The 24,682-nt window shown below is 34.0% G+C and overlaps 1 protein-coding gene across 5 annotated transcripts in view; it reads left to right on the top strand.

Annotated features, from left to right (window-relative positions):
• Nucleotides 1–24,682, top strand: part of VPS13A (vacuolar protein sorting 13 homolog A) — a 241,445-nt gene that overhangs the window by 71,961 nt on the left and 144,802 nt on the right. For all 5 annotated transcript variants that reach the window (XM_060014602.1, XM_060014599.1, XM_060014598.1 and 2 more), the window contains exons 21-26: nt 263–395; nt 2,855–2,972; nt 17,453–17,591; nt 18,194–18,275; nt 19,503–19,657; nt 20,181–20,337. In XM_060014602.1, the coding sequence (XP_059870585.1) occupies nt 263–395; nt 2,855–2,972; nt 17,453–17,591; nt 18,194–18,275; nt 19,503–19,657; nt 20,181–20,337 (784 nt within the window). The remainder of the gene's footprint in view (nt 1–262; nt 396–2,854; nt 2,973–17,452; nt 17,592–18,193; nt 18,276–19,502; nt 19,658–20,180; nt 20,338–24,682) is intronic.

Raw genomic sequence — 24,682 nt, 5'->3', positions numbered from 1 at the left:
GATCTATTATTTACCAGGACTGGCTTTGTTCCCCTTTTTTAATATAAATGATTGGAAAATATAACTTAATATGTAAAACTTTACTTTATACCTGGCCTTCTTATTATATATGTCATGGATAAAGACATTTCTAATAGTCTTATAATGTATGTCAGCTTGTGAGTTTATCTCCTCCTGTTAAATTTTTATATTATAGTCTGAAAGATAAAAAACTTTATATTTTCATTTTGAAGTAATTTAAACTATTAAAATGATCTTCAAGGTGACAAGTAAAATTCGTTCAGAATTACCAGATTTAAAACAAGGTGGGGCGAAACTTGAAGAGATAATGCATAGAGCTTATGATTCCTTTGATATTCAGCTTACAAGCATACAGCTGCTTTATAGCAGAGTTGGTAAGTATACAGTGCATTATTTGTTGATTCATTTTGCTGAAGTGATTAATTAGGTTTTTAGACAGTTTCTCTGAAGACTTTCATCCTAAATATGTTAGAACTTTTATATTTTTGAATTAGAAGTGATAGTAGATATTTCCTAGGAGCAATATCTCAAGTAGGTGTGATTTTATCCCTCAAGAGACATTGTCAATGTCTAGAGACATTTTTTGTTGTCATGAGTGGGGAGTTGGGGCACTACTAGCATCTAGTGAGTGGAGGTCAGGGATGCTACTAAACCTCAAACAATATGGGCGAAAGCCACCCCACAACAGACTTGGCCCAAATATCAGTAATGCTGAGATTGAGAAATCCTGATCTATACCAGTAAAGGTTGGAAAGCACTGGCACATATTTAAAGTGATATTTGTATTACACAATGGGATAACCAGAAGAGGCTGCTCAAGGCCAGAGGCAGCCAGCTTAGGGGCTCTGATAGCCCAGGCTGTAAACAGTTACACAAAGACTGCAGAAGGTCACTATCGTAGGAATACCTTTACCCTATTCACTTTGGTGTACAAATAGGCGTCTCTGATCTGGATCTAGTTTTTTAGTTGAAGTGACCAAAGCCAGAAATTCACTTGTCAGGATCCATTAAAATAGATAGAGAGCCCAGACTAGTTGAGCCCTCTTTCCACTGTCATATTGCTTCTGAATCTCCAGGGTGTTAGTGAACATTGAGATGAGTATATGGTGAAATTTCAATTATCTGAGCTAACTAATAGAAGGAGGAGCAATGAGATCCTAAAGTTACGATTATTAAAACTGTTAGTGTATATAGGACTGGAACATTTGATTTTTTTCTTTAACTGTACTTGCTTTTAAGAGTAATGAACTTGGTTTTTATTTTTATCATATTTCAGTTGGTGTAAAAGGAGCCCAGTAGTATAGTGGATGGCAAATGCAAATTGTTTATAGAAAAATCCATAAATTTATTTTCAAGGAATACATTACTGTATTTTGGTGTGTTTGATACATTTTGGTAACTGGTTTTCAAAGTCCATGAGCCATACTTAATAGTTAAGATATTGAGATGCTTTGTAAAAAATTGTTTTCAGTATTTCATTATTATTATCTGAAAATTATTGGAATTCCTTGGAGTTGTTTTTGATAAGCATTAACTATTCTTAAATAATTAAATATTTTGGGGGGCAGGGTTTTTTTTGACATTGGGGTTACTTTATGTAATTGTCATAGACTTCCCTGATAAATACTGAAACACATGCTTCTAAATATCTTATTTTTTATCTGTAAATTGAGAAGTGAAGGAAATATTTGATTTATCTCGGTACTGTTGGAATTTTAAAAATTGTAATAAAGTCCATTTTACTACCTGTCTTCAGGAGTCTAAGCTTTCATTTGCTTGGTTTTCCTTGACTGAAGATTTAACTGACTTATGATATTATTAGGTTCAAATGGAATAATGTACATGAAACTGCTTTGTATTATATGGATCCCATTAATCTTGTTATAAATTTTAAAAGTTATTTCTTTGTAATGTAGACATGTCTTTTAGAAAATCTGGACAATACAGAAAAACAAAAACATCATTCTTTATCCTACTGCTCACACATGAGCGTTGTTGATATTTCAGTGGATATCCTTTTGGTGTTTTTTTCAATGTATGTGCCTATGAATGTATGGGATGTATTTTGTGTGGTGTTTGGGAGTGTTTGTGAATGCGTTTTTAACATGATTTACATAGTTTTATATGCTGACCTCCCTTTCATTTACCAGTAATATTTTGGGCACTTAAATTCATGATTTTAACTGGCTATCTAAAGTTCTAAGGCTATGCTGTCAGTTATTTAGCCATTCCTTTACTGAACATTTAGGCTTGTGACACTGCAGTGAATGTTGCCAGAGGGTTGCATGTTGGCAGACCTGGGTGACAATTTCAGCCTTATCACTCACTAGCTTTTTGACCATAAGCAAGCTGTAAATTCCTCTCAGTCTCATTTTTCTAAAATGGGATGTTATACATCATTGTGAGAATTAAATGAAAATTTAAACATTGCCTAGAACAGTGTCAGTTATAAATCTTAAATTTAACTTTTATTAGTTAATACTGAAGAACTGCACTTTTCCCTACCTTTTTCATTATTGCATCAGAGCCATGTTTTTTGAGTAATGTATGGTTGGCATAGTGATTGCCAAGGATGCACAGTAGATTTGATTAAAGCTATGTTGTTGTTAACATTTTAATAAGCATTTTTCCTATTAAAACATAGAGTCTTTGAAAGGGAAAAGAATTTACCTGCTGAGTATGTGTACCTGGGAATATGGCATTAAGATTATCTAGATGTAGGAAGATTTCCTCATACCATGCACTGTATGACTATGAAGTATTAATGGTAATGTTAGGTTTAGTATGTTTGTCAAATTACACGTGTTAAACACGTACTGTTTTCTGTAATTAGGTGATAATTGGAAAGAAGCACGAAAACTCAATGTATCCACACAACATATCTTGGTACCTATGCACTTCAATGTGGAACTCTCTAAGGCCATGGTTTTCATGGATATAAGGATGCCCAAGTATGTATTACCTGTTTCATGTGATTGTAGATTTCCTTAGTAGTTATATAGCTAAGAAATGCCATGTTTCATTGATTTTTTTGTAGTAAAATATATATAACAAAATTTACCATTTTTAAGTGTATCATTCAGTGGCATTAAGTACATTCACATTTTTGTCCAACCACTCCACCATATCAGCTTCACAGACTGGAATTCTACCCATTGCTAAACAATAATACCCCACTCTGTCCTCCCCCAAGTCCATGGCAGTCATCATTCTGTGTTATGTCTCTATGAATTTGACTACTCTAGGTACCTCATGTAAGTGGAATCGTACAATATTTCTCCTTTTCTGCCTGGTTTATTTCACATAGCATAAGGTCTTCATGTTGACCCATGTTGTAGTGTATGTCAGAATTTCATTTTTTTTAAGGCCTAATTCCATTGCATGTATATATCATATATTATCCATTCATGGGTTAATGGACATTTGATTGTTGTAATAATGCTGCTGTGAATATCAGTATACAGATATCTATTGGAGTCCCTGCTTTAAATTTTGGGGGGTATATATCCAGAAGTGGAATTGCTGGATTATTCTATTTTTAATTTTTTGAGGAACTGTCCTGCTGTTTTCCATAGCAGTTGCACCATTTTATATTCCCATCAGCAATTCACAGGGGTTCCAAATTCTCTTACCTTTTCACCAACACTTGTTATTTTCTCCCTTTCAAAAAAATAATAGCCATCCTAACAGGTGTGAAGTAGTATTTAATTATAGTTTTGAATTGCATTTTCTAATGATTAGTGATGTTGAGCATATTTTCATGTTCTTATTGGCAATTTATATATTTCTTTAGAGAAATGTCTGTTCAGGTCCTTTGCCCACCTTTTAATTAGGTTGTTTGTGTTGTTAAGTTGGAGGTTTGGTTTTTTTAAAATATTTTCCTGGATATTAACTTCTTACCAGATAAAATGATTTGCAAATATTTTCTTTCTTCTTGTGGATTGTCTTATTTATCACTCTTGATAGCGTCCTTTGATGCACAAAAGCTATGAATTTTGATTAAGTTTAATTTATCTTTGTTGCCTATGCTTTTGTTGTCATATCTAAGAAATTATCACCAAATCCAGTGTTTTTCCTGTATATTTTTTTCCAAAGAGTTTTATACTGTTAATGCTTAGGAAACCTTTTTGAGTTAATTTTTGGATGTGTTGTAAGGTAAGGATCCAGCTTTATTCTTTTGCATGTGGATGTGTAGTTTTTTTTCAGCACCATTTGTTAAAAAGACTGGCCTTTCCCTATTGAATAGTCTTGACACCCTTGTTGAAAATCATTTGACCATATATGTGATGGTTTATTTCTGGGCTTTCTGTTCTGTTCCCTTGGTCTCTGTGTCTGTCTTCATGCCAACACTACACTGTTTTGATTCCTGTAGCATTGTAGTAACTTTTGAAATCAGGAAGCATGAGTCATCCAACATTAATCTTTTTCTATATTGATTGGGTGATTTGGGGTCCTTTGAGATTCCTTTTGAACTTTAAGATGGATATTTCTATTTTTAACAACAGGTATCATTGAGATTTTGATATGGATTGCATTGAATCTGCAAATGTTTTCAGTAGTGACATCTTAACATCAGGTCTCCCAATACATGAATACAAGATGTCTTTCCATTTACCTGTGTCTTTTAAAATTTCTTTCAGCATTATTTTGTAGTTTTCAGTGTATGTCTTTTTCTTCCTTGGTTAAGTTTATTCTTTTTGATACTATTATAAATGGAATTGTTTTCTTAATTTATTTGTTGGTTAATAGAAACTCAATTGATTTTTCCAAGTTGATTTTGTATCCTGAAACTTGGATGAATTTGTTTATTAGTTCTAACATTTTTTGTGTGTGTGGAATTGTTACAGTTTTCTACATATACGACCACTTCATGTTAGAACAGAGGCAGTTTTACTTCATCCTTTCCAATTTGGATACCTTTTTTTTTCTCTTTGTTGCCTGATTACTCTGGCTAGAATTTCCAATATTATGTTGAATACAAGTAATTTAAGTGGGCATCCTTTATTTTGATCATAGAGTAAAAGCTTCTAGTCTTTTGCATGGAGTGTGCTATGTGTGGTTTCTTCATATATTACCTTTATTATTTTGAGGTAGTTTCCTTCTATTTCTAGTTTTTGAGTGTTTTTATTATGGAAACGTGTTGCATTTTCCAGATGCTTTTTCTTCATCAGTTGAGATGATCATGTGTTATTTTGTCCCTTCATTTTGTTAATGTGGTGTATTACACTGATTTGTTTTCATATGTTGAACCATTCTTCCGTTCCAGGGTTAAATCCTGGGTGATGGGTGATGGTGTATAATCTTTTTAATATGCTGTTGAATTTTGTTTGCTCGTGTTTTTTTGGAGATTTTTGCATCAGTGTTTGTAAGGGATATTGGTCTGTAGTTTTCTTTTCTTGTATTATCTTTGTCTGGTTTTGGTATCAGAGTAATGCTGTCCTTAAAATGAGTTAGGAAGTATTCCTTTCTTTTTAGTTTCCAGGAAGAGTTTGAGAAAAATTTGTGTTAATTCTTTAAATGTTTGGTGGAACTCACTCATGAAATGTTGTGAGATTTTTGATTATTGATTCACTCTGCATATTAGTTATAGGTCTATCTAGATTTTCTGTTCCTTCAAAATTCAGTGTTGATAGATGTGTGTTTCTAGGAATTTGTCCACTTTATTTAGGTTATCCAATTTGTTGGCATAAAATCCTTCCTTTTTCTGTAGGATTGATAGTGATATCCACACTATCATTTCTGATTTTAGTTGAGTCTTTTCTGTCTTTATCTCCATCTACCTAAAGGTTCTTTAGTTTTGTTCATCTTTTTGAAGAACAAACTCTTTTGTTGATTTTTTTTCAATTATTTTTCAATTCTCTATTTTCTCTCTCTCTGCTCTAATCTGTATTTCCTTACTTCCGCTAACTTTTGGTTTAGTTTGCTCCTTTTTAGTTCTTTAAGGCATGAAGTTAGGTTGCTGATTTGAGATCTTTCTTTTTCAATGTAAGTGTTTATAGCTATAAATTTCCCTCAGCACGGTTTTTGCTGTATGCTATAAATTTTGGTATGTTGTGTTTTCATTTTCACTTGTCTCAAGATATTTTTTTATTTCCGTGGCGATTTCTTCTTTGACTCATTAACAGTAAATGTGTTAATTTCTACATATTTGTAATTTTACATTTTTCATTCTGCTGTTGATTTCCAGTTTCATTCCATTGTGATTAGAAAGGATGCTTTTTATTCAATCTTTAAAAAATTTTTGACTCTTGCTTTATGACCTAAAATTCGGTCTATCCTGGAGAATATTCTATGTGCATGTATGAAAAAATGTGTATTCTGCTGTTGATGGAGGAGTGTTTTGTTTATGTTTGTTGACAGTGTTGTTCTAGTCCTCTATTTCCGTATTGATCTTTTTTCTGGTTGTTCTATCAGTTATTGAAAGTGGGGTATTGAAGTCTCATGTTATTGTAGAGCTATTTCTTCCCTCAACTCTGTCAATATTTCATATATTTTTGAGCTCTGATGTTTGGTGCATATATGTTTCTAATTGTTATATCTTCTTGATGGAGTGACTTTTTATTAAATAATGTCTTTTGTCTCTTGTAACAGGTTTTGACCTACTGTCTGGTTTGACTGATACTATAGCCATTCCTGCTTTCTTTTGGATATTATTTGCATAGAATATCTTTCACTTTCAAACTATTTGTGTCCTTAGATCTAAAGTCAGTCTCTTGCAGACATATAGTTTGATCGTTTTTTTTTTTAAATTCATTCTGTCAATTTATATCTTTGTGAAGTTTAAACCATTATGTTTAAAATAAATACTGATGGGGAACAAATTAATTTTGTCATTTTGTTATTTACTTTCTGTATGTCTTATAACTTTTTGTCCCTTTTTTCCTCTGTTATGGCCTTCGTTTGTGTTTAGTTGATTTTTTGTTCTGACATGTTTTGTTGCCCTTCTCTTTTCCACATATGCACGTTCTATAGATATTTTCTTTTTAGTTATCATGGAGATTACCTATAACATTGTAAAGTTGACAATTTTTTAAAAATTGACACCAACTTAACTTTAATTGCATACAAAAACTCTACTATTTACTGCTCCACCCCCTCCATTTTATGTCATTGATGTCACAAGTTATATCTTTATTATATATTGTACCCATTAGCACAGATTTATATTTTCTAAATCCTGAAGAAAATAAAAGGTGAAGTTAAAATAAAAAATCACAAAAAAAATCACAATACTTGATTTTATATTTATCGTGTGTTTGCTTTTACCGAGATCTTTATATTTTATTGTTAGCTGACTGATACTTTGAGCCCAGTATCCTAAATATAGAAGTCTGTTAAATTAGACTGGACTAGTTAGCTGATTTAGTCCTAGTTTAAGACCGTAGCTAGCCCTTTCACCTTTTCTTTCCACCAGTAATTTTTCTCTCCCTTGCAAGCATTGAAACCTCAGCCACAGATCTATTTTAAAATTTAAAGAAAGACACATCTAACAACTACCAAACAATCTAAGTGAAATTGTTACTAGAGAGGCAAGAAGAGAATACTCATATAGCAGTGCTCAAGGTTTTGTGGCTCAAGTATGGATGGAAGGGATAGTAGGAAGTAGTGATAGCCTGGTCTTTTTCCCATATGCTATGTTGCAGACCCGGTTCATACTACTTACTGTTGTCACCATGTGAAAGGAAGAGACCTAAGAGAAACCTACACGCCTTTTTTTTTTTTTTTTTTTTTTTTTTTGCCTTTCAAATTATAGGACTCAATTCTCTAGAAAACATTGTGCAGTTTACTCTCATTCTCTTAGACTTCCTTATTCAAGAATATCAAACTGGGACTCTGAGTGTCTTAAAGCAGAGGAATGCCAGGAATTTGGTTTGAGAAAGAGAAGAGGAAAGAAAACCATTCTATACATTTTGCTGTTGTTTACAATCAAGCATTAGGTATAGGTTAATTTTAGACACGCTTAGGTTCTTTGGCATCCTTCCCAAATGTCCTCCTGCCTATTTACTATTGTCTGATATTTCTTTTAAAGTTTGTCAGTATGTGAGAAAGGACAAAGATGTATGTAATTTCCTGTTGCAAACATGTTTACGAATAGATTTTTTTTCAGCATTTTATACTTAAATACGCTAGAATCTAGGATGTTACAGGGTACCAGAAAAAAGTGATATTACTCTGAGAGAAGAAATGGCTAACTTCCCTTGCTTTAGATTGCTCTAGTCTATGATTAGGGAGAATTTACCTCCAGTAATGTAGGGAATATGCATAGCCTAGCAGGAATTAAAACAGTTGGTTAAAATGTCTATATATAGACAGATAATGGAATGCAAGAGTATGAGAGATTAATCCAGTGTAACAGTCAGCAAACTTTTTCTTTAAAGGGCCAGATATTAAATGTTTTAGGCTTGAAGTTGCGTTGTCTGTCACAACTACTCAACTCTGCTATATTAGCATGAAAGCAGCTATAAACAGTACATAGTAACTGGGCATAGCTGTATTCCAGTTAATACTTTATTTACAGAAATAAGCAGCAGGCTGGATTAATCCATGACCATATTTTGCCAAACTCTGGTTCAGTGCGTTACACCCAGACGCAACGAATAAAGGCAGAAGACACCAGGAAAGCCTTCTCTACTAGTATTCTTATGATACTAAAATGGCTATAAGTTAGGACCAGAAAATTGTGCCGAAAACAATCACAAGCAGAAGCTATAATGATTTAGAAAGATGAAATCTGAGAAGCATTTGATTTCAGTTTTGTAAGTTGTGAGCAATATAAAGTGGATATGACATTATATAAAGTCCTGGAACTCTACAAGTATCAGGCAACTTCCTTTGAAGTTTGAGCTTAAAAAGTTTAAGGCAGATAAAAGGAAATCCTCTGTTATTTGGTAGGTATTATTTTGGCACCTGTCATCCTCAGGTTGTTAAGCTGGCATATTTAAAGAAATTGAAAAGTTTAGGTACATTAATGAGACAGATCTATAATATGTAACTGTTAAATTAGGATGTATGGGATTAGTTACAAATACTTAGGTTACTGGAGGTAAAAGAAAGCTTATAATTTTCTCAAGTAATTCAGGTATATTTTTAGCAGTCATTGTGTGTGATTGAAAAAGTAAGTTAAAATGCAGGGATAAAAATGGTGAACGAAAACTTATTCTCTCTTTGATGTCAGTCTCTTTTAAAATCATTATTACTTTTTAAAGACTTTCTTCATATTGCAGCAGTTTTAGTGTCACAAAAAAGTTGATAGGAAGCTACAGAGATTGCCCATACACCCCCTGCATCCACCCATGCATAGCCTTCCCCTTAACAACATCCCCCACCTAGTGGTACATTTGTTAGAATTGATAAACCGACATTTACACATCATAATTACCCAAAGTCTATAGTTTACCTTATGGTTCACTCTTGGTGTTGTACCTTGAATGGGTTTGGACAAATGCATAATATGTAGCCATAATTGTGGTATCATATAGAGTATTCTTACTGCCCTAGAAATCTTCTATTCATCCCTCCCCTGTCACACTCAAGCCCTAGCAAGCACTGATCTTTTTATTGTGTCCATAGTTTTCCCTTTTTCAGAATGTCATATAGTTGGAATTAGAGAAGAGAAAGCCTTTTCACATTGACATCTTTCACTTAGTAATATGCATTTAAGGTTCCTCCCTGTCATTTCATGACTTGAGAACTCATTTTTTTTTAGTGCTGAATAATATTCCATTATCTGATGTATCACAGTTTATCCATTACCTACTGCAGGACATCTTGGTTGCTTCCAAGTTTTGGTGATAAAATTGGAATATAAAATTTTTGTGGATAAACTTGATTCATATAAAATTATGAGTAAAGCTGTTATAAACATGCATGTGCAGGTTTTTGTGGGGACATAACTTTAAATTCCTTTGGGTAAATATCAAGGAGCACAATTGCTGGGTCATATGGTAAGAGTATCTTTAGTTTTCTAAGAAACTTCCAGACTGTCTTCCAAAGGGGCTATACCCTTTTGCATTTCAGTCAGCAGTAATTGTGAGTTCCTGCTGCTCCACATCCTTGCCATTATTTGGTGGTGTCAGTATTCCTGATTTTGGTTATTATAGTAGGTGTGTAGTACTATCTCATTATTCTTATTTTGATTTGTATTTCCCTGATTATACATAATGTGGAACATCTTTGCTTATTTGCTATCTATGTATCTTATTTGATGAGGTGTCTGTTAAGATTTTTGGTCCATTTTTCAACTAGATTGTCTTCTTATTATTCAGCTTTAAGTATTCTTTGAGAGCTCTACCCACCACCAGTACCTACCATCAGGAAACTTGCACAAGCCTCTTAGATAGCCTCATCCACCAGAGGGCAGACAGCAGAAGCAAGAAGAACTACAATCCTGCAGCCTGTGGAACAAAAACCACATTCACAGAAGGATAGACAAAATGAGAAGTCAGAGGGCTATGTACCAGATGAAGGAACGAGATAAAACCCAGAAAAATAACTAAATGAAATGGAAATAGGCAACCTTCCAGAAAAAGAATTCAGAATAATGATAGTGAAGATGATCCAAGACCTCGGAAAAAGAACAGAGGCAAAGGTCGAGAAGATGCAAGAAATGTTTAACAAAGACCTAAAAGAATTAAAGAACACTTAGAAGAATTAAAGAACAAACAAACAGAGACGAACAATACAATAACTGAAATGAAAAATACACTAGAAGGAATCAATAGCAGAATAACTGAGGCAGAAGAACGGATAAGTGACCTGGAAGACAAAATGGTGGAATTCACTGCCGTGGAACAGAATAAAGAAAAAAGAATGAAAGGAAATGAAGACAGCCTACGGCCTAAGAGACCTCTGGGACAACATTAAATGCAACAATTCGCATTATAGGGGTCCCGAAGGAGAAGAAAGAAAGGACCTGAGAAAATATGAGAAGAGATTATAGTCAAAAACTTCCCTAACATGGGAAAGGAAATAGCCACCCAAGTCCAGGAAGCGCAGAGAGTCCCAGGCAGGATAAACCCAAGGAGAAAAATGCCGAGACACATAGTAATCAAATTGACAAAAATTAAAGACAAAGAAAAATTATTGAAAGCAGCAAGGGAAAAATGAAAAATAACATACAAGGGAACTCCAATAAGGTTAACAGCTGATTTCTCAGCAGAAACTCTACAAGCCAGAAGGGAGTGGCATGACATATTTAAAGTGATGAAAGGGAAGACCTACAACCAAGATTACTCTACCCGGCAAGGATCTCATTCAGATTCTACGGAGAAATCAAAAGCTTTACAGACAAACAAAAGCTAAGAGAATTCAGCACCACCGAACCAGCTCTACAACAAATGCTAAAGGAACTTCTCTAAGTGGGTAACACAAGAGAAGAAAAGGACTTACAATAACAAACCCATAACAATTAAGAAAATGGTAATAGGAACATACATAACGATAATTACCTTAAACGTGAATGGATTTAATGCTTCAAACAAAAGACACAGGTTTGCTGAAGGGATACAAAAACAAGACCCATATATATGCTGTGTACAAGAGACCCACTTCAGACCTAGGGACACATAAAGACTGAAAGGGGATGGAAAAAGATATTCCATGCAAATGGAAATCAAAAGAAAGCTGGAGTAGCAATACTCTTATCGGATAAGATAGACTTTAAAATAAAGAATGTTACAAGAGACAAGGAAGGACACTACATAATGATGAAGGGATCAATCCAAGAAGAAGATATAATAATTATAAATATATATACACACAACACAGGAGCATCTCAATATATGAGGCAACTGCTAATAGCTATAAAAGAGGAAATAGACAGTAGCACAATTATAGTGGGGGACTTTAACACCTCAGTTACACCAATGGACAGATCATCCAAACAGAAAATTAATAAGGAAACACAAGCTTTAAATGACACAGTAGACCAGATGGATTTAATTGATATTTATAGGACATTCCATCCCAAACCAGCAGATTACACTTTCTTCTCAAGTGTGCACGGAACATTCTCCAGGTTAGAGCATATCTTGGGTCACAAATCAGCCTCAGTAAATTTAAGAAAATTGAAATCAAATCAATTATCTTTTCTGACCACAACACTATGAGATTAGAAATAATTACAGGGAAAGAAATGTAAAAAACAGAAACACATGGAGGCTAAAGAATATGTTACTAAATAACCAAGAGATCACTGAAGAAACCAAAGAGGAAGTCAAGAAATACCTAGAGACAAATTACAATGAAAACACGACGATCCAAAACCTATGGGATGCAGCAAAAGGAGTTCTAACAGGGAAGTTTATAGCAATACAAGCCTACCTCAAGAAACAAGCAAAATCTCAAACAATCAAACCTTACACCTAAAGGAACCAGAGAAAGAAGAACAATCAAAACCCAAAGTTAACAGAAGTAGAGAAATCATAAAGATCGAGCAGAAGTAAATGAAATAGAAACCGATTAGCAAAGATCAATAAAACTAAAAGCTGGTTCTTTGAGAAGATAAAACAAAATTGATAAACAATTAGCCAGACTCATCAAGACAAAGAAGGAGAGGACTCAAATCAATAAAATTAGAAATGAAAAAGGAGAAGTTACAACAGACACCGCAGAAATCCAAACCTTCCTAAGAGATTACTAAAAGCAACTCAATGCCAATAAAATGGACAACCTGGAAGAAATGAACAAATTCTTAGAAAGGTATAACCTTCCAAGACTGAACCAGGAAGAAACAGAAAATATGAACAGACCAATCACAAGTAATGCAATTGAAACTGTGATTAAAAATCTTCCAACAAACAAAAGCCCAGGACCAGATGGCTTCACAGGTGAATTCTATCAACCATTTAGAGAAGAGCCAACACCCATCCTTCTCAAAGGCTTCCAAAAAATTGCAGAGGAAGGAACACTCCCAAACTCATTCTATTCTATGAGGCCACCATCACCCTGATACCAAAAAGCAGACAAGATCCTAGAAAAAAAGAGAATTACAGACCAATATCACTGATGAATATAGATGCAAAAATCCCCAACAAAATACTAGCAAACAGAATCCAACAACACATTAAAAGGATCATACACCATCATCAAGTAGGATTTATCCCAGAGATGCAAGGATTCTTCATCATACACAAATTAATCAATGTGATACACCATATTAACAAACGGAAGAATAAAAACCATATGATCATCTCAGTAGATGAAGAGAAAGCTTTTGACAAAATTCAACACCCAGTTATGATAAAAACTCTACAGAAAGTAGGCATAGAAGGAACCTACCTCAACATAATAAAGGCCATACATGAGAAACCCACAGCAAACCTCATTCTCAATGGTGAAAAACTGAAAGCATTTACTCTGAGATCAGGAGCAAGACAAGGATGTCCACTCTCGCCACTACTATTCAACATAGTTTTGGAAGTCCTAGCCATGGCAATCAGAGAAGAAAAAGAAATAAAAGGAATACAAATTAGAAAAGGGGAAGTAAAACTATCACTGTTTGCAGATGACATGATACTATACATAGAGAATCCTAAAGATGCCACCAGAAAACTACTAGAGCTAATCAATTAATTTGGTAAAGTTGCAGTATACAAAATTAATGCACAGAAATCTCTTGCATTCCTATACACTCATGATGAAAAATCTGAAAGAGAAATTAAGGAAACACTCCCATTTACCATTGCAACAAAAAGAATAAAATACCTAGGAATAAACCTACCTAGGGAGAAAAAGGACCTGTATGCAGAAAACTATAAGACACTGATGAAAGAAATTAAAGATGATTCAAACAGTTGGAGAGATATACAATGTTCTTGGATTGGAAGACTCAATATTGTGAAAATGACCATACTACCCAAAGCAATCTCCAGATTCAATGCAATCCCTATCAAATTACCAATGGCATTTTTTACAGAACTAGAACAAAAAATATTAAAATTTGTAATGGAGACACAAAAGACCCCGAATAGCCAAAACAGTCTTGAGGGAAAAAAACGGAGCTGGAGGAATCAGACTCCCTGACTTCAGACTATACTACAAAGCCACGGTGATCAAGACACTATGGTACTGGCACTAAAACAGAAATATAGATCAATGGAACAGGATAGAAAGCCCAGAGATAAACCTACGCGCCTATGGCCACCTAATCTATGACAAGGGAGGCAAGGATATACAGTGGAGAAAAGACAGTCTCTTCAATAAGTGGTGCTGGGAAAACTGGACAGCTACATGTAAAAGAATGAAATTAGAACACTCCCTAACACCATACACAAAAATAAACTCAAAATGGATTAGAGAGCTAAATGTAAGACTGGGCACTGTAAAACTCTTAGAGGAAAAATTAGGAAGAACACTCTTTGACATAAATCACAGCAAGATCTTTTTTGATCCACCTCCTAGAGTAATGGAAATAAAAACAAAAATAAACAAGTGGGACCTAATGAAACTTAAAAGCTTTTGCACAGCAAAGGAAACCTGAAAGAAGATGAAAAGACAACCCTCAGAATGGGAGAAAGTATTTGCAAATGAGTCATCAGACAAAGCATTAATCTCCAAAATATATAAACAGCTCATGCAGCTCAATATTAAAAAAGAAACAACCCAATCCAAAAATGGGCAGAAGACCTAAATAGACATTTCTCCAAAGAAGACATACAGATGGCCAAGAAGCACATGAAAAGTTGGTCAACATCACTAATCATTAGAGAAATGAAAATCAAAACTACAATGAGGTATCACCTCACACCAGTTAGGATGGCCATCATCAGAAAATCTACAAACAACAAATGCTGGACAGGGTGTGGAGAAAAGGGAACCCTCTTGCACTATTGGTGGGAATGTAAATTGATACAGCCACTATGGAGGACAGTATGGAGGTTCCTTATAAAACTAAAAATCGAATTATCATATGACCCAGCAATCCCACTACTGGGCATATACCCAGAGAAAACCATAATTCAGAAAGATACATGCACCCCAATGTTCATTGCAGCACTATTTACAATAGGGAGGTCATGGAAGCAACCTAAATGCCCATCGACAGACGACTTGATAAAGAAGATGTGGTACATATATACGGTGGAATATTACTCAGCCATTAAAAGGAACGAAATTGGGTCATTTGTAGAGACGTGGATGGATCTAGAGACTGTCATACAGAGTGAAGTAAGTCAGAAAGAGAAAAACAAATATCGTATATTAACGTATATATGTGGAACCTAGAAAAATGGTACAGGTGAGCCGTTTTGCAGGGCAGAAGTAAAGACCCAGATGTAGAGAACAAATGTATGGACACCAAAGGGGGAAAGTGGCGGGGGGTGGGGATGGGATGAATTGGGAGATTGGGATTGACATGTATACACTGATGTGTATAAAATGGGTAACTAATAAGAACCTGCTATATAAGAAAATAAACTTAAAAAAATTTTTTTTGAACTTTTTGGATAATAGTCCTTTATGAGTTCTATCTTTTGCAAATATTTTCTCCCACTCTGTGGCTTGTCTTCTAAATCTCTTGGCATTGTCTTTTGTAGAGCAGAAGTTTTTAATTTTTTTGGCCCCGGCATGTGGGGTCTTAGTTCCCCGAACAGGGATCAAACCTGTGCCCTCTGCAGTGGAAGTGTGGTGTCTTAACCACTGGACTGCCAGGGAAGTCCCAGAAGTTTATAATTTTAACCAAATCCAGTTTATGAATTATTTTTTTCATAAATTGTGCCTTTGTGTTGTATCTAAAAAGTGATCATCTAAAAAGTATCTAAAAAGGTCATCTAAGTTTTCTTTGATTTATCTTTTTGGAGTTTTATAGTATTGCATTTTAAATTTAGGTCTGTGATCCACTTTGTATTAGCTTTTGTGAAGGGTGTAAGGCCTGTCTGAATTAATTTTTGCATGTGGATATTCATTTATTCCAGCACCATTTGTTGAAGAGAATGTCTTTGCTCCATTATTTTGCCTTTGCTCCTTTGTCAGCGATTCAGTAGACTGTATTTATGGAGGTCTGTATCTGCACTCTCTGTTCTGTTCCATTGTTCTCTTCCATTGATCTGTTTGTCTATTCTTTTGCCAATAGCACAGTGTCTTGCTTACTGTAGCTTTACAGTAAGTCTTGAGTCAGGGAATATCAACCCTCCAACCTTGCTCTTCTTCAGTATTACGTTGGCTATTCTGGGTCTTCTGCCCCTCCATTTAAACTTTAGAATCAGTTTGTCAATATCCATTAAATTACTTGATGGGATTTTGATTGTGATTGCATGGAATCTATATAGATCAGTTTGGGATGAGCTGACATCTTGACAGATTGAATCTTCCTACCCTTAAATGTGGAATATTTCTTCATTTATTTAGTTCTTAATATATTATCAGAGTTTTACAGTTTTCCTCTTACAGATGTTGTATTTATTTTGTTAGATTTATACCTAAGTATTACTTTCTTGGGGTGCTAATGTAAATGGTATTGTATTTTTAATTTTAGATTATACTTGTCCATTGTTGGTATATAAGAAAGTAATTCACTATTACATATTAACCTCATATCCTACAACTTTGCTGTATTGGCTTATTAGTTTCAGGAATTTTTTTCTAGATAATTTACACAGATGATCGTGTCGTCTGTGAACAAAGACAGTTTTATGTCTTCTTTATCAATCTGTATGCTTTTTGTTTTCTTTTCTTGGCTTACTGCATTTAAGGACTTCCAGTGTGATGTTGAAATGGAGTGGTGAGAGGGATATCTTTGTTTTGCACCTAATCTTAGTGGGAAAACATTGAGTTTCTCACTGTTAAGTATGATGTTAGTTGTAAGTTTTTCAAAGATATTCGTCATCAAGTTGAGGTAGTTCTTCTTTGTTCTAGTTTACTGTGAGTTCTTATGGTGAATGGGTATTGGATTTTGTTACATGCATCTACTTATATGATTTTGATTTTTCATTCAGATCTGATTTCTAAACCTGGTTTTAAATATATAATCTCTTGGACAAGTTATTTGTACCTGCCAACCTTAGTTTCCTGATAGGAACCATGTACATATGTACACATTTCTTTCTTATAAGAAACAGCGAGCAGAAATAGGTTGTCTCCCTCCTATTAGGTTGTGAGAATTATTTATGATAATGCATATCAAGTGTTTTCCTTAATGCCTGTCTGTAGTAAACACTTCATAAATAGTGATTGTCAATTGGCATTGGCAAAATAGCAGAGGGATAGTAAACATAATAATAATAGAAAATAAGCCTTTGAAAAATAATGATGTTAGTTCAGCTGATGAGATTGGTTAATAAGGTAAAATGATGGGAATTTGACTGTAGATTGTGAGATAATTTGTCCCATGGACTGTGTAGATAATATTTAGTACTTAAAATCACATTTTATTATTCTTAGATAATTTAAGATGAACAGTCATCTTTTTATAATGATTTCTGTCTTTTTGAAACAGATTCAAGATTTTTGGAAACTTACCACTGATTTCTTTACGAATCTCAGATAAAAAACTGCAAGGGATATTGGAATTGATTGAAAGCATCCCAAAACCCCCACCTGCAACTGAAGTAAATGTCCCTGTCAAACCATTTCAGGTAATGTATTTTCAAAATTAATGAAAGCACGAGTTAAAAAAGAAAATTCCACAAACAGTATTTGTAACAGCCACAGAAATTTTGGGTAAAACAATTCAATTCATTGTGAATAGACTTTTTAAATTACATACTGAAAAACAGAATGATGAAATAGTAAAAGGTGCAAATAGTAAACAAAAGAATGAAATAATAAGTCTACCTTTCTTCACTTTTCCAGTCCCTCTCCTCAATGGTTAACTACTGCTTCTCTAGTTTTTTGAAAATGTTTATAGCACATACTAATACACACACATAGAAACATGCATGTCTCTCTGTGTATACGTATGATTATAACGGTTCTGATTAACTGATTATAACAGTTCTGCAATTTGTATTTAGCCTTGAAATTGTAAAAGCACTTCTTTAAATCTACATTTTACAAATTAACTTTCTAATTCAGGCTGGATTTTTTTCCAGTTAATTCAGATTGAGGTGTGTGTGTGTGTGTGTGTGTGTGTGTGTATATGTGTGTGTGTGTGTGTGTGTGTGTGTTGTCAGAATTGTCTTAGAACGTATAATAAAAGTCTGTGTGCTAACTGACAGTGAATTAACTTTCCTTCCAGATTCAAAGATCCACTTCTTTGGGAACATCACAGATTTCACAGAAAAAGTTTTCTTCTTTGGAAATTCCATGTGTTGAAGATGGTAAAATGAAACTACTTTAGGAAATTTTCCTTGTTATAAATATATTATGAAAAAAATTTTGAGACCACATAAAAACTTTCAGGCAATAGCAGATATTTGCATATTATCCACAAAATTTCACTAAAATTCCTTTAAAACAGTGTAATTTGGATGTTCCTTAAAGTTGCTTTTGCAGTGGGATTTTTTTTGGTATATAAAAGTTGAACCCCATAATCACAGGGACCACTAGCAAATTAATCATCTTTATCCTTTGTGATCTAAGAGACCCCATGAAACTTTGTGTCTAATTTATAATGTGTTACTTAGCTTTTGGAGATCTTCATTATAGTAATTTTTTTTTTTACACTTCCTTTTTTGTTATTAAAGGACAAAAAAATCAAGCCTTAATACCTTCATTAACGTATGAAAACTGGTAAATACTTTGTTATGAAATACATGCTTTTTTGGCTGCATTAGAAAGAAAAATAAATGTATTTTTCTATTTTTAAAACTTTAAAAATTGTAAATGTTAAACAACAGAAATTGCCATGTTGATCCTCAGTTTTCTAGAGAATGTTTTCCTTTCTGTGTAGTGACCAGGGTGGGTGGGGAGGGGGAGGAAATGTTGTTTGTGAGATCATCTACCCTAAAATTCAATTTTATGTTCTTAGGGATATACTTAGATGATTTTAGTTTCCTTTAAACCTTCTTTTAATGGTTTTACTAGATTTTGGGTCCATTTAAATAGCATGTTGTAGAAATTTACTATCATATATATATTCCTATATAGTCATACATACGTGAAGTAGTGCTTGATCTTAGTTTCTCCATTCAAATTTTAGGGCCTGCCTTCTACTTTTAATATTGCAGTGTTTGTAACTAAGTCCTGTTTACCTGTTTCCAGGTAGAGTGAGCATATTAGTGTGTTCCTTTCAGTATTCATCATGTATGTAATAATTGGCATTGGCATTTGCTATGAAATTTTCTTTAGCAGTTTTTAGTATCTTGATTTTAAAGATGATGTTCATTAAGCTAAAGATTGTATTTTGTAATTTTCCATACATTTTGTTGTTAAGAATGTTATTTTTTCACATGTAATCTTTACATTCTTTTCTATTTATTTTTGACCTTACATTCAATTTTTTGAAATAGTGTTTTAGTGTTCATATTTATTTCAGAAAAATTATTAGAATGTTATTATTAAATCAGTCATTTTGATTATTGACTTAAATGTTCTATGGTATTTAGATTCAGATGAGGAGTTTTTTGATGCCCCATGTAGTCCCTTGGAAGAGCCTCTTCAACCTCCATCTAGAATTAAAAGTCCTCAACAAGAAAAGCTTCAAAAGCCAGATTGTTCAAAAAATATGACTGAATATAAAATAAGATTTGAAGTGCCAGAGGTATGCATTGTATGTACTATGGTAAAATTAATATGGCTTATTTAAATTGTCAGTCATTTCTACTATTCACAGCTCATTTATATAGTCTCATTACTAATAGACAGTGTTGTTTTCATCCTATTTAAACTCAATCCAGACGTTACCTTGTGGTTCTCCCTCCCCTTTCTTAATTAATTAATCTTAAGATTAATTTCCTTAATCAATAATTAAAGGTTTGGCCACCCTCACCTTTTGAGAGGGACCACATTCTGCCTATGGAATGTGTATCTCTCTAAATAAATCTGCTTTCACTTAAAAAAAAGAATTAAGAGTTTAGAGGTATTGTTGTTATTCAGTATATATTTATTGAAAATAATTTGTACAATGTGTGTATTGTATATGTGTGTGTATAAAATCTCTCCTAAATTTAAATATGTGTCATTTATACTACACGTATACCTCACATATCCATATATAGCCACCATCAATATAAACAATTTTTTTGTTTTAGGTAGTCGTAGTTTCTTTTTTCTTTCTTTTCCAGGTTTTGATTCAATTCTGTCACCTTGTTGGAGATTGTGAACTACCTGTGGTAGAAATTAATGTCTTGGGATTGGGCACAGTCATTGAGCTTCGAACATTTGATTTGAAAGCAAATGCCTTTTTGAAAGAGGTCTGCTTAAAATGCCCAGAATATTTTGGTAAGAATCTCTGTTTTAAAAAACTAAATTAATTAATTTTACTGTTTGATTACCTTCTGGAGATAAATTCTCTAGGTGCTTAGTCAGTACATATGATAAAATATTATCAAAGAAATGTGTTAGTCTTCAACTTTCATATTATACTTTGGAATCTTAAGGTGTAGACTAGAGAGAAAATGAAGACAATTTTTCTCATTAAGGAAAATGGTTTAATTTTAAGTCTACTTAACTGAATACTAAAATACTGAATAAGTTTCCTATTGATACTGTAACAATTTACCACAGATTTATTAAAGTTCTGTATATCAGATGTCTGACACAAGTCTCAGTGTGAAAAAAATCAAGCTGTCAACAGGACTTCTTTTTTGGAGGCTGTAGGGGAATATCTATTTTCTTGCTCACTCAGGTGTTGGCAGAATTCAGTTGTATATGGTTTAAGTCTGTTTTCTTGCTGCCTATAAGGTGAGGATTGGCCTTAGCTCCTACAGGCCTCTCTAGGTCCTTGCACTAATTTTTTTTTATATCCCAGAACCATTATGGGGTGTTAGATCCTTCTCATGCTGTAATCTCTCTAACCTTTTCTTCTACCTTTTTCTTCCACTCTAAAAAACTAAGGTAATTAGATTTGGTGCATTTGGACAATTGAGGATAATTTCCCCTTAATCTTAACCTTAATCATCTCTGTAATGTTACATTTACCATATGAAATAACATATTCTCAGGTTTAGGGGGATTAGAGCATGGACATCCTTGTGGGAGGGGTGTGTAAATATTCTGCCTACCACAAATCCTAACATAATTATATGATATATCCCAAATCCTAACATAAATTATATGATATCTTAGAAAATGTTTCTGTTTGCTTTGGCAGGCTTTTAGAAGAGTTTTTTGGTTTTTTTTCCCTCCTTTACATTTTGAGGTTTTTCCTTGAAACATAATTCTGAATGGTTCATGAATTCCATCAGAATATTAAGAAAAACTATTCACTTCCAATTGGGGTGCTTTTTATTTCTTTTTCTTGCCTAATTGCTTTGGCTAGGACTTCCAATACTATGTTGAACAAAAGTGGCAAAGTCAGCATCCTTCTCTTCTTGATCTTAGAGGAAAAGCTTTCAGCTTTTCACTGTTGAGTAGTATATTAGCTGTGGGCTTGTCATAGATGGCCTATTATTATGATGATACATTTCCTCTATTCCCACTTTGTAGAAAGCTTTTATATTAAATGGATGTTGAATTTTGTCAAATGCTTTTTCTGCATCTATTGAGATGATCATATGATTTTTATCCTTCATTTTGTTAACATGGTGTATCATGTTGATTGATTTGTGGATGTTGAACTGCAACATCCTTGGAACAAATTCCACTAGATCTTGGTGTTTGAGCCTTTTAATATAGTATCGAATTTGGTTTGGTAATATTTTGTTGAGGATTTTTGCATCTGTATTCATCAGGAATATTGGCCTGATGAATATTCTTTTCTTGTGGCGTCCTTGTCTGGTTTTGGTATCAGGGTAATGCTGGCCTCGTAAAATAAGTTTGCAGATGTTTCCTCCTCTTCTATTTTTTTGGGAAGAGTTTCAGAAGGATTGGTATTAATTCTTTTTAAATGTTTGATAGAATTCACCAGTGAAGCCATCTATTCCTGGACTTTTTTTTGTTGGGAGGTTTTGATTCGATCTCCTTAGGACTTATTGCTCTATTCAGACTTCTTATTTGTTCATGATTCTGTCTTGGAAGGTTGTATGCTTCTAGAAATTTATCCATTTCTTCTAGGTTGTCCAATTCGTTAACATATAAAAATATCCATGCTAGTCTCTTATGATCCTTTAAATTTATGTGGTATCATGTGTCACATCTCCTTTTTCATAACTGATAATATTTATTTGAGCCCTCTCTCTTTTTCATGGTGAATCTAGCTAAAGGTTTGTCAATTTTGTCTTTTCAAAGAATCAGCTCTTTAGTTTAATTGATCTTTGCTGCTGTCTTTTGGTTTCTATTTCATTTATTTCTCCTCTCTTCTTTGTTATTTTTTACTTCTAACTTTGGGTTTTGTTCTTTTTTTTGCCTAATTTCTTGATGTGTAAACAGTAATTTTGTTTATTTGAGGTTTTTCTTGTTTCTTAAAGTAGACATCCATGCTTTTCTCTTCTAGAACTGCTTTTGCTGCATCCCGTAAATTTTGGTATGTTGTATTTCTTCTTTTTTTTTTTTTTTTTTGGCTGCGTTGGGTGTTCGTTGCTGTGTGTGGGCTTTGTCCAGCTGCGGCGAGTGGGGGCTACCCTTCCTTGTGTTGTGCAGGCTTCTCACTGCCGTGGCCTCTCCCACCGCAGGGCGTGGGCTCTAGGCATGTGGGCTTCAGCAGTTGTGGCTCATGGGCCCAGTAGTCGTGGCTCACGGGCTCTAGAGCACAGGCTCAGTAGCTGTGGCACATGGGCCTAGCTGCTCTGCGGCAGGTGGGATCCCCCCTGGACCAGGGCACGAACCCACGTCCCCTGCATTGGCAGGCGAATTCCCAACCACTGAGCCACCAGGGAAGCCCCCTGGTATGTTGTATTTCTATTTCCATTTGTCTCAAGGTATTTTTTAATTTCTCTTTTGATTTATTAATTGATTTATTAATGACCCAATAGTAAAACTGTCACTATTGCAGAAGACACGATATTATATGTACAAAAACTCTAAAGACTCCACCAAAAAAACTGTTGGAACTAATCAACACATTCATTAAAGTTGCAGGATACAAAGTCAACATACTAAAATCTGTTGCATTTTTATACACTAATAACAAACTATCAGGAAAGAGAAATTAAGAATACAACACCATTTACAATTGACTCAAAAAGGACAAAGTACCTAGGAATAAATTTAACTGAGGAGGTAAAAGACCTATCCACTGAAAGCTATAAGACATTGATGAAAGAAATTGAAAAAAACACAAATAAACAGAAAGATATTCTGTGCCTCATGGGTTGGAATAATTAATGCTGTTAAAATGTATATCCTACCTAAGGCAGTTTACAAATTCCATGCAGTCTCTATGAAAATACCAATGACATTTTTCACAGAACTAGAACAAGAAACTCTGACATTTGTGTGGAACCGTGGGAGACCCGAATAGCCAAAACAATCTTGAGAAAGAAGAACAAAGCTGGAGACATCATGAGCCCTGATTTCTAACTATATTACAAAGCAATAGTAATCAAAACAGTATGGTACTGGCATAAAAACAGACACATCAATTAGTGGAACAGGGTAGAGAGCCCAGAAATAAGCCCACATATCTGTGATCAATTAATTTATGACAAAAGAGCCAAGAATATATGTTTAGGAAAGGGTAACTTTTCAATAAATGATGCTGGTAAAACTGGACAGCCACATGCAAAAGAATGAAAATGGACCACTGTCTTACACCATAAATAAAAATTAACTCATAATGAATTAAAGATGTGAATGTAAGACCTAAAACCATAAAACTCCTAGAAGAATACATAAGCAGTAAGCTTCTTGACATTGGTCTTTGTGATGATTATTTTGGTTCTGATTCCCAAAAGGGAACAAAAACAAAAATAAACAAATGTGACTACATCCAACTAAAAAGCTTCTGCGCAGCACAGGAAACCGTCAACTAAATGAAAAGCCAGTCTATGAAATAGTGTTATGTAATTGCAATTCGTATATCTGATATAAGGTGTTAATATCTAAAATAATATAAAAAACTCAGACAACTCAATAGGGAAAAAAACAAACAAACAAAAATGGACAGAGGATCTGAATAGGCATTTTTTCCAAACAAGACATACAACTAGCCAACAGGTTCACGAAAAGATGCTCAACTCACTAATCATCAGGGTAATGCAAATCAAAACCATGAGATATAACCTCATACCTGTTAGAATGGCTATTATCAAAAAAACAAGCAATAGAAAGTGTTGGTGAGGATGTGGGAAAAGGGAACCCTTGTGCTTTGTTGATGAGAATGTAAATTGGTGCAGACACTATGGAAACTAGTATTAAAGTTCCTCAAAAAGTTAAAAATAGAATTACCATCTGATCTGGCAATTCCACTTCTGAGTATTTATTTGAAGAAAGCAAAAACACTCACTTGGTAAGATATGTGCACCCTCATGTTCATTGCAGCATTACTGACAATAGCCAAGATATGGAAGCAACCTAAGTGTCCATTAATGGGTGAATGGATAAAGATGTGCTGTCTGTTGGGTTGGCCAAAAAAATTCATTCGGGTTTTTCCATAACAGCTTATGGAAAAACCCAAACGAAGTTTTTGGCCAGCCCAGTAGATACCATCGAATGCTACTCAGCCATTAAAAGGAATGAAATCTTGCCA

This window comes from Delphinus delphis, chromosome 6, assembly GCF_949987515.2.
Source record: "Delphinus delphis chromosome 6, mDelDel1.2, whole genome shotgun sequence".
NCBI classification, from domain to species: Eukaryota; Metazoa; Chordata; class Mammalia; order Artiodactyla; family Delphinidae; genus Delphinus; species Delphinus delphis.
This window is presented reverse-complemented; position numbering and strand designations above follow the sequence as displayed.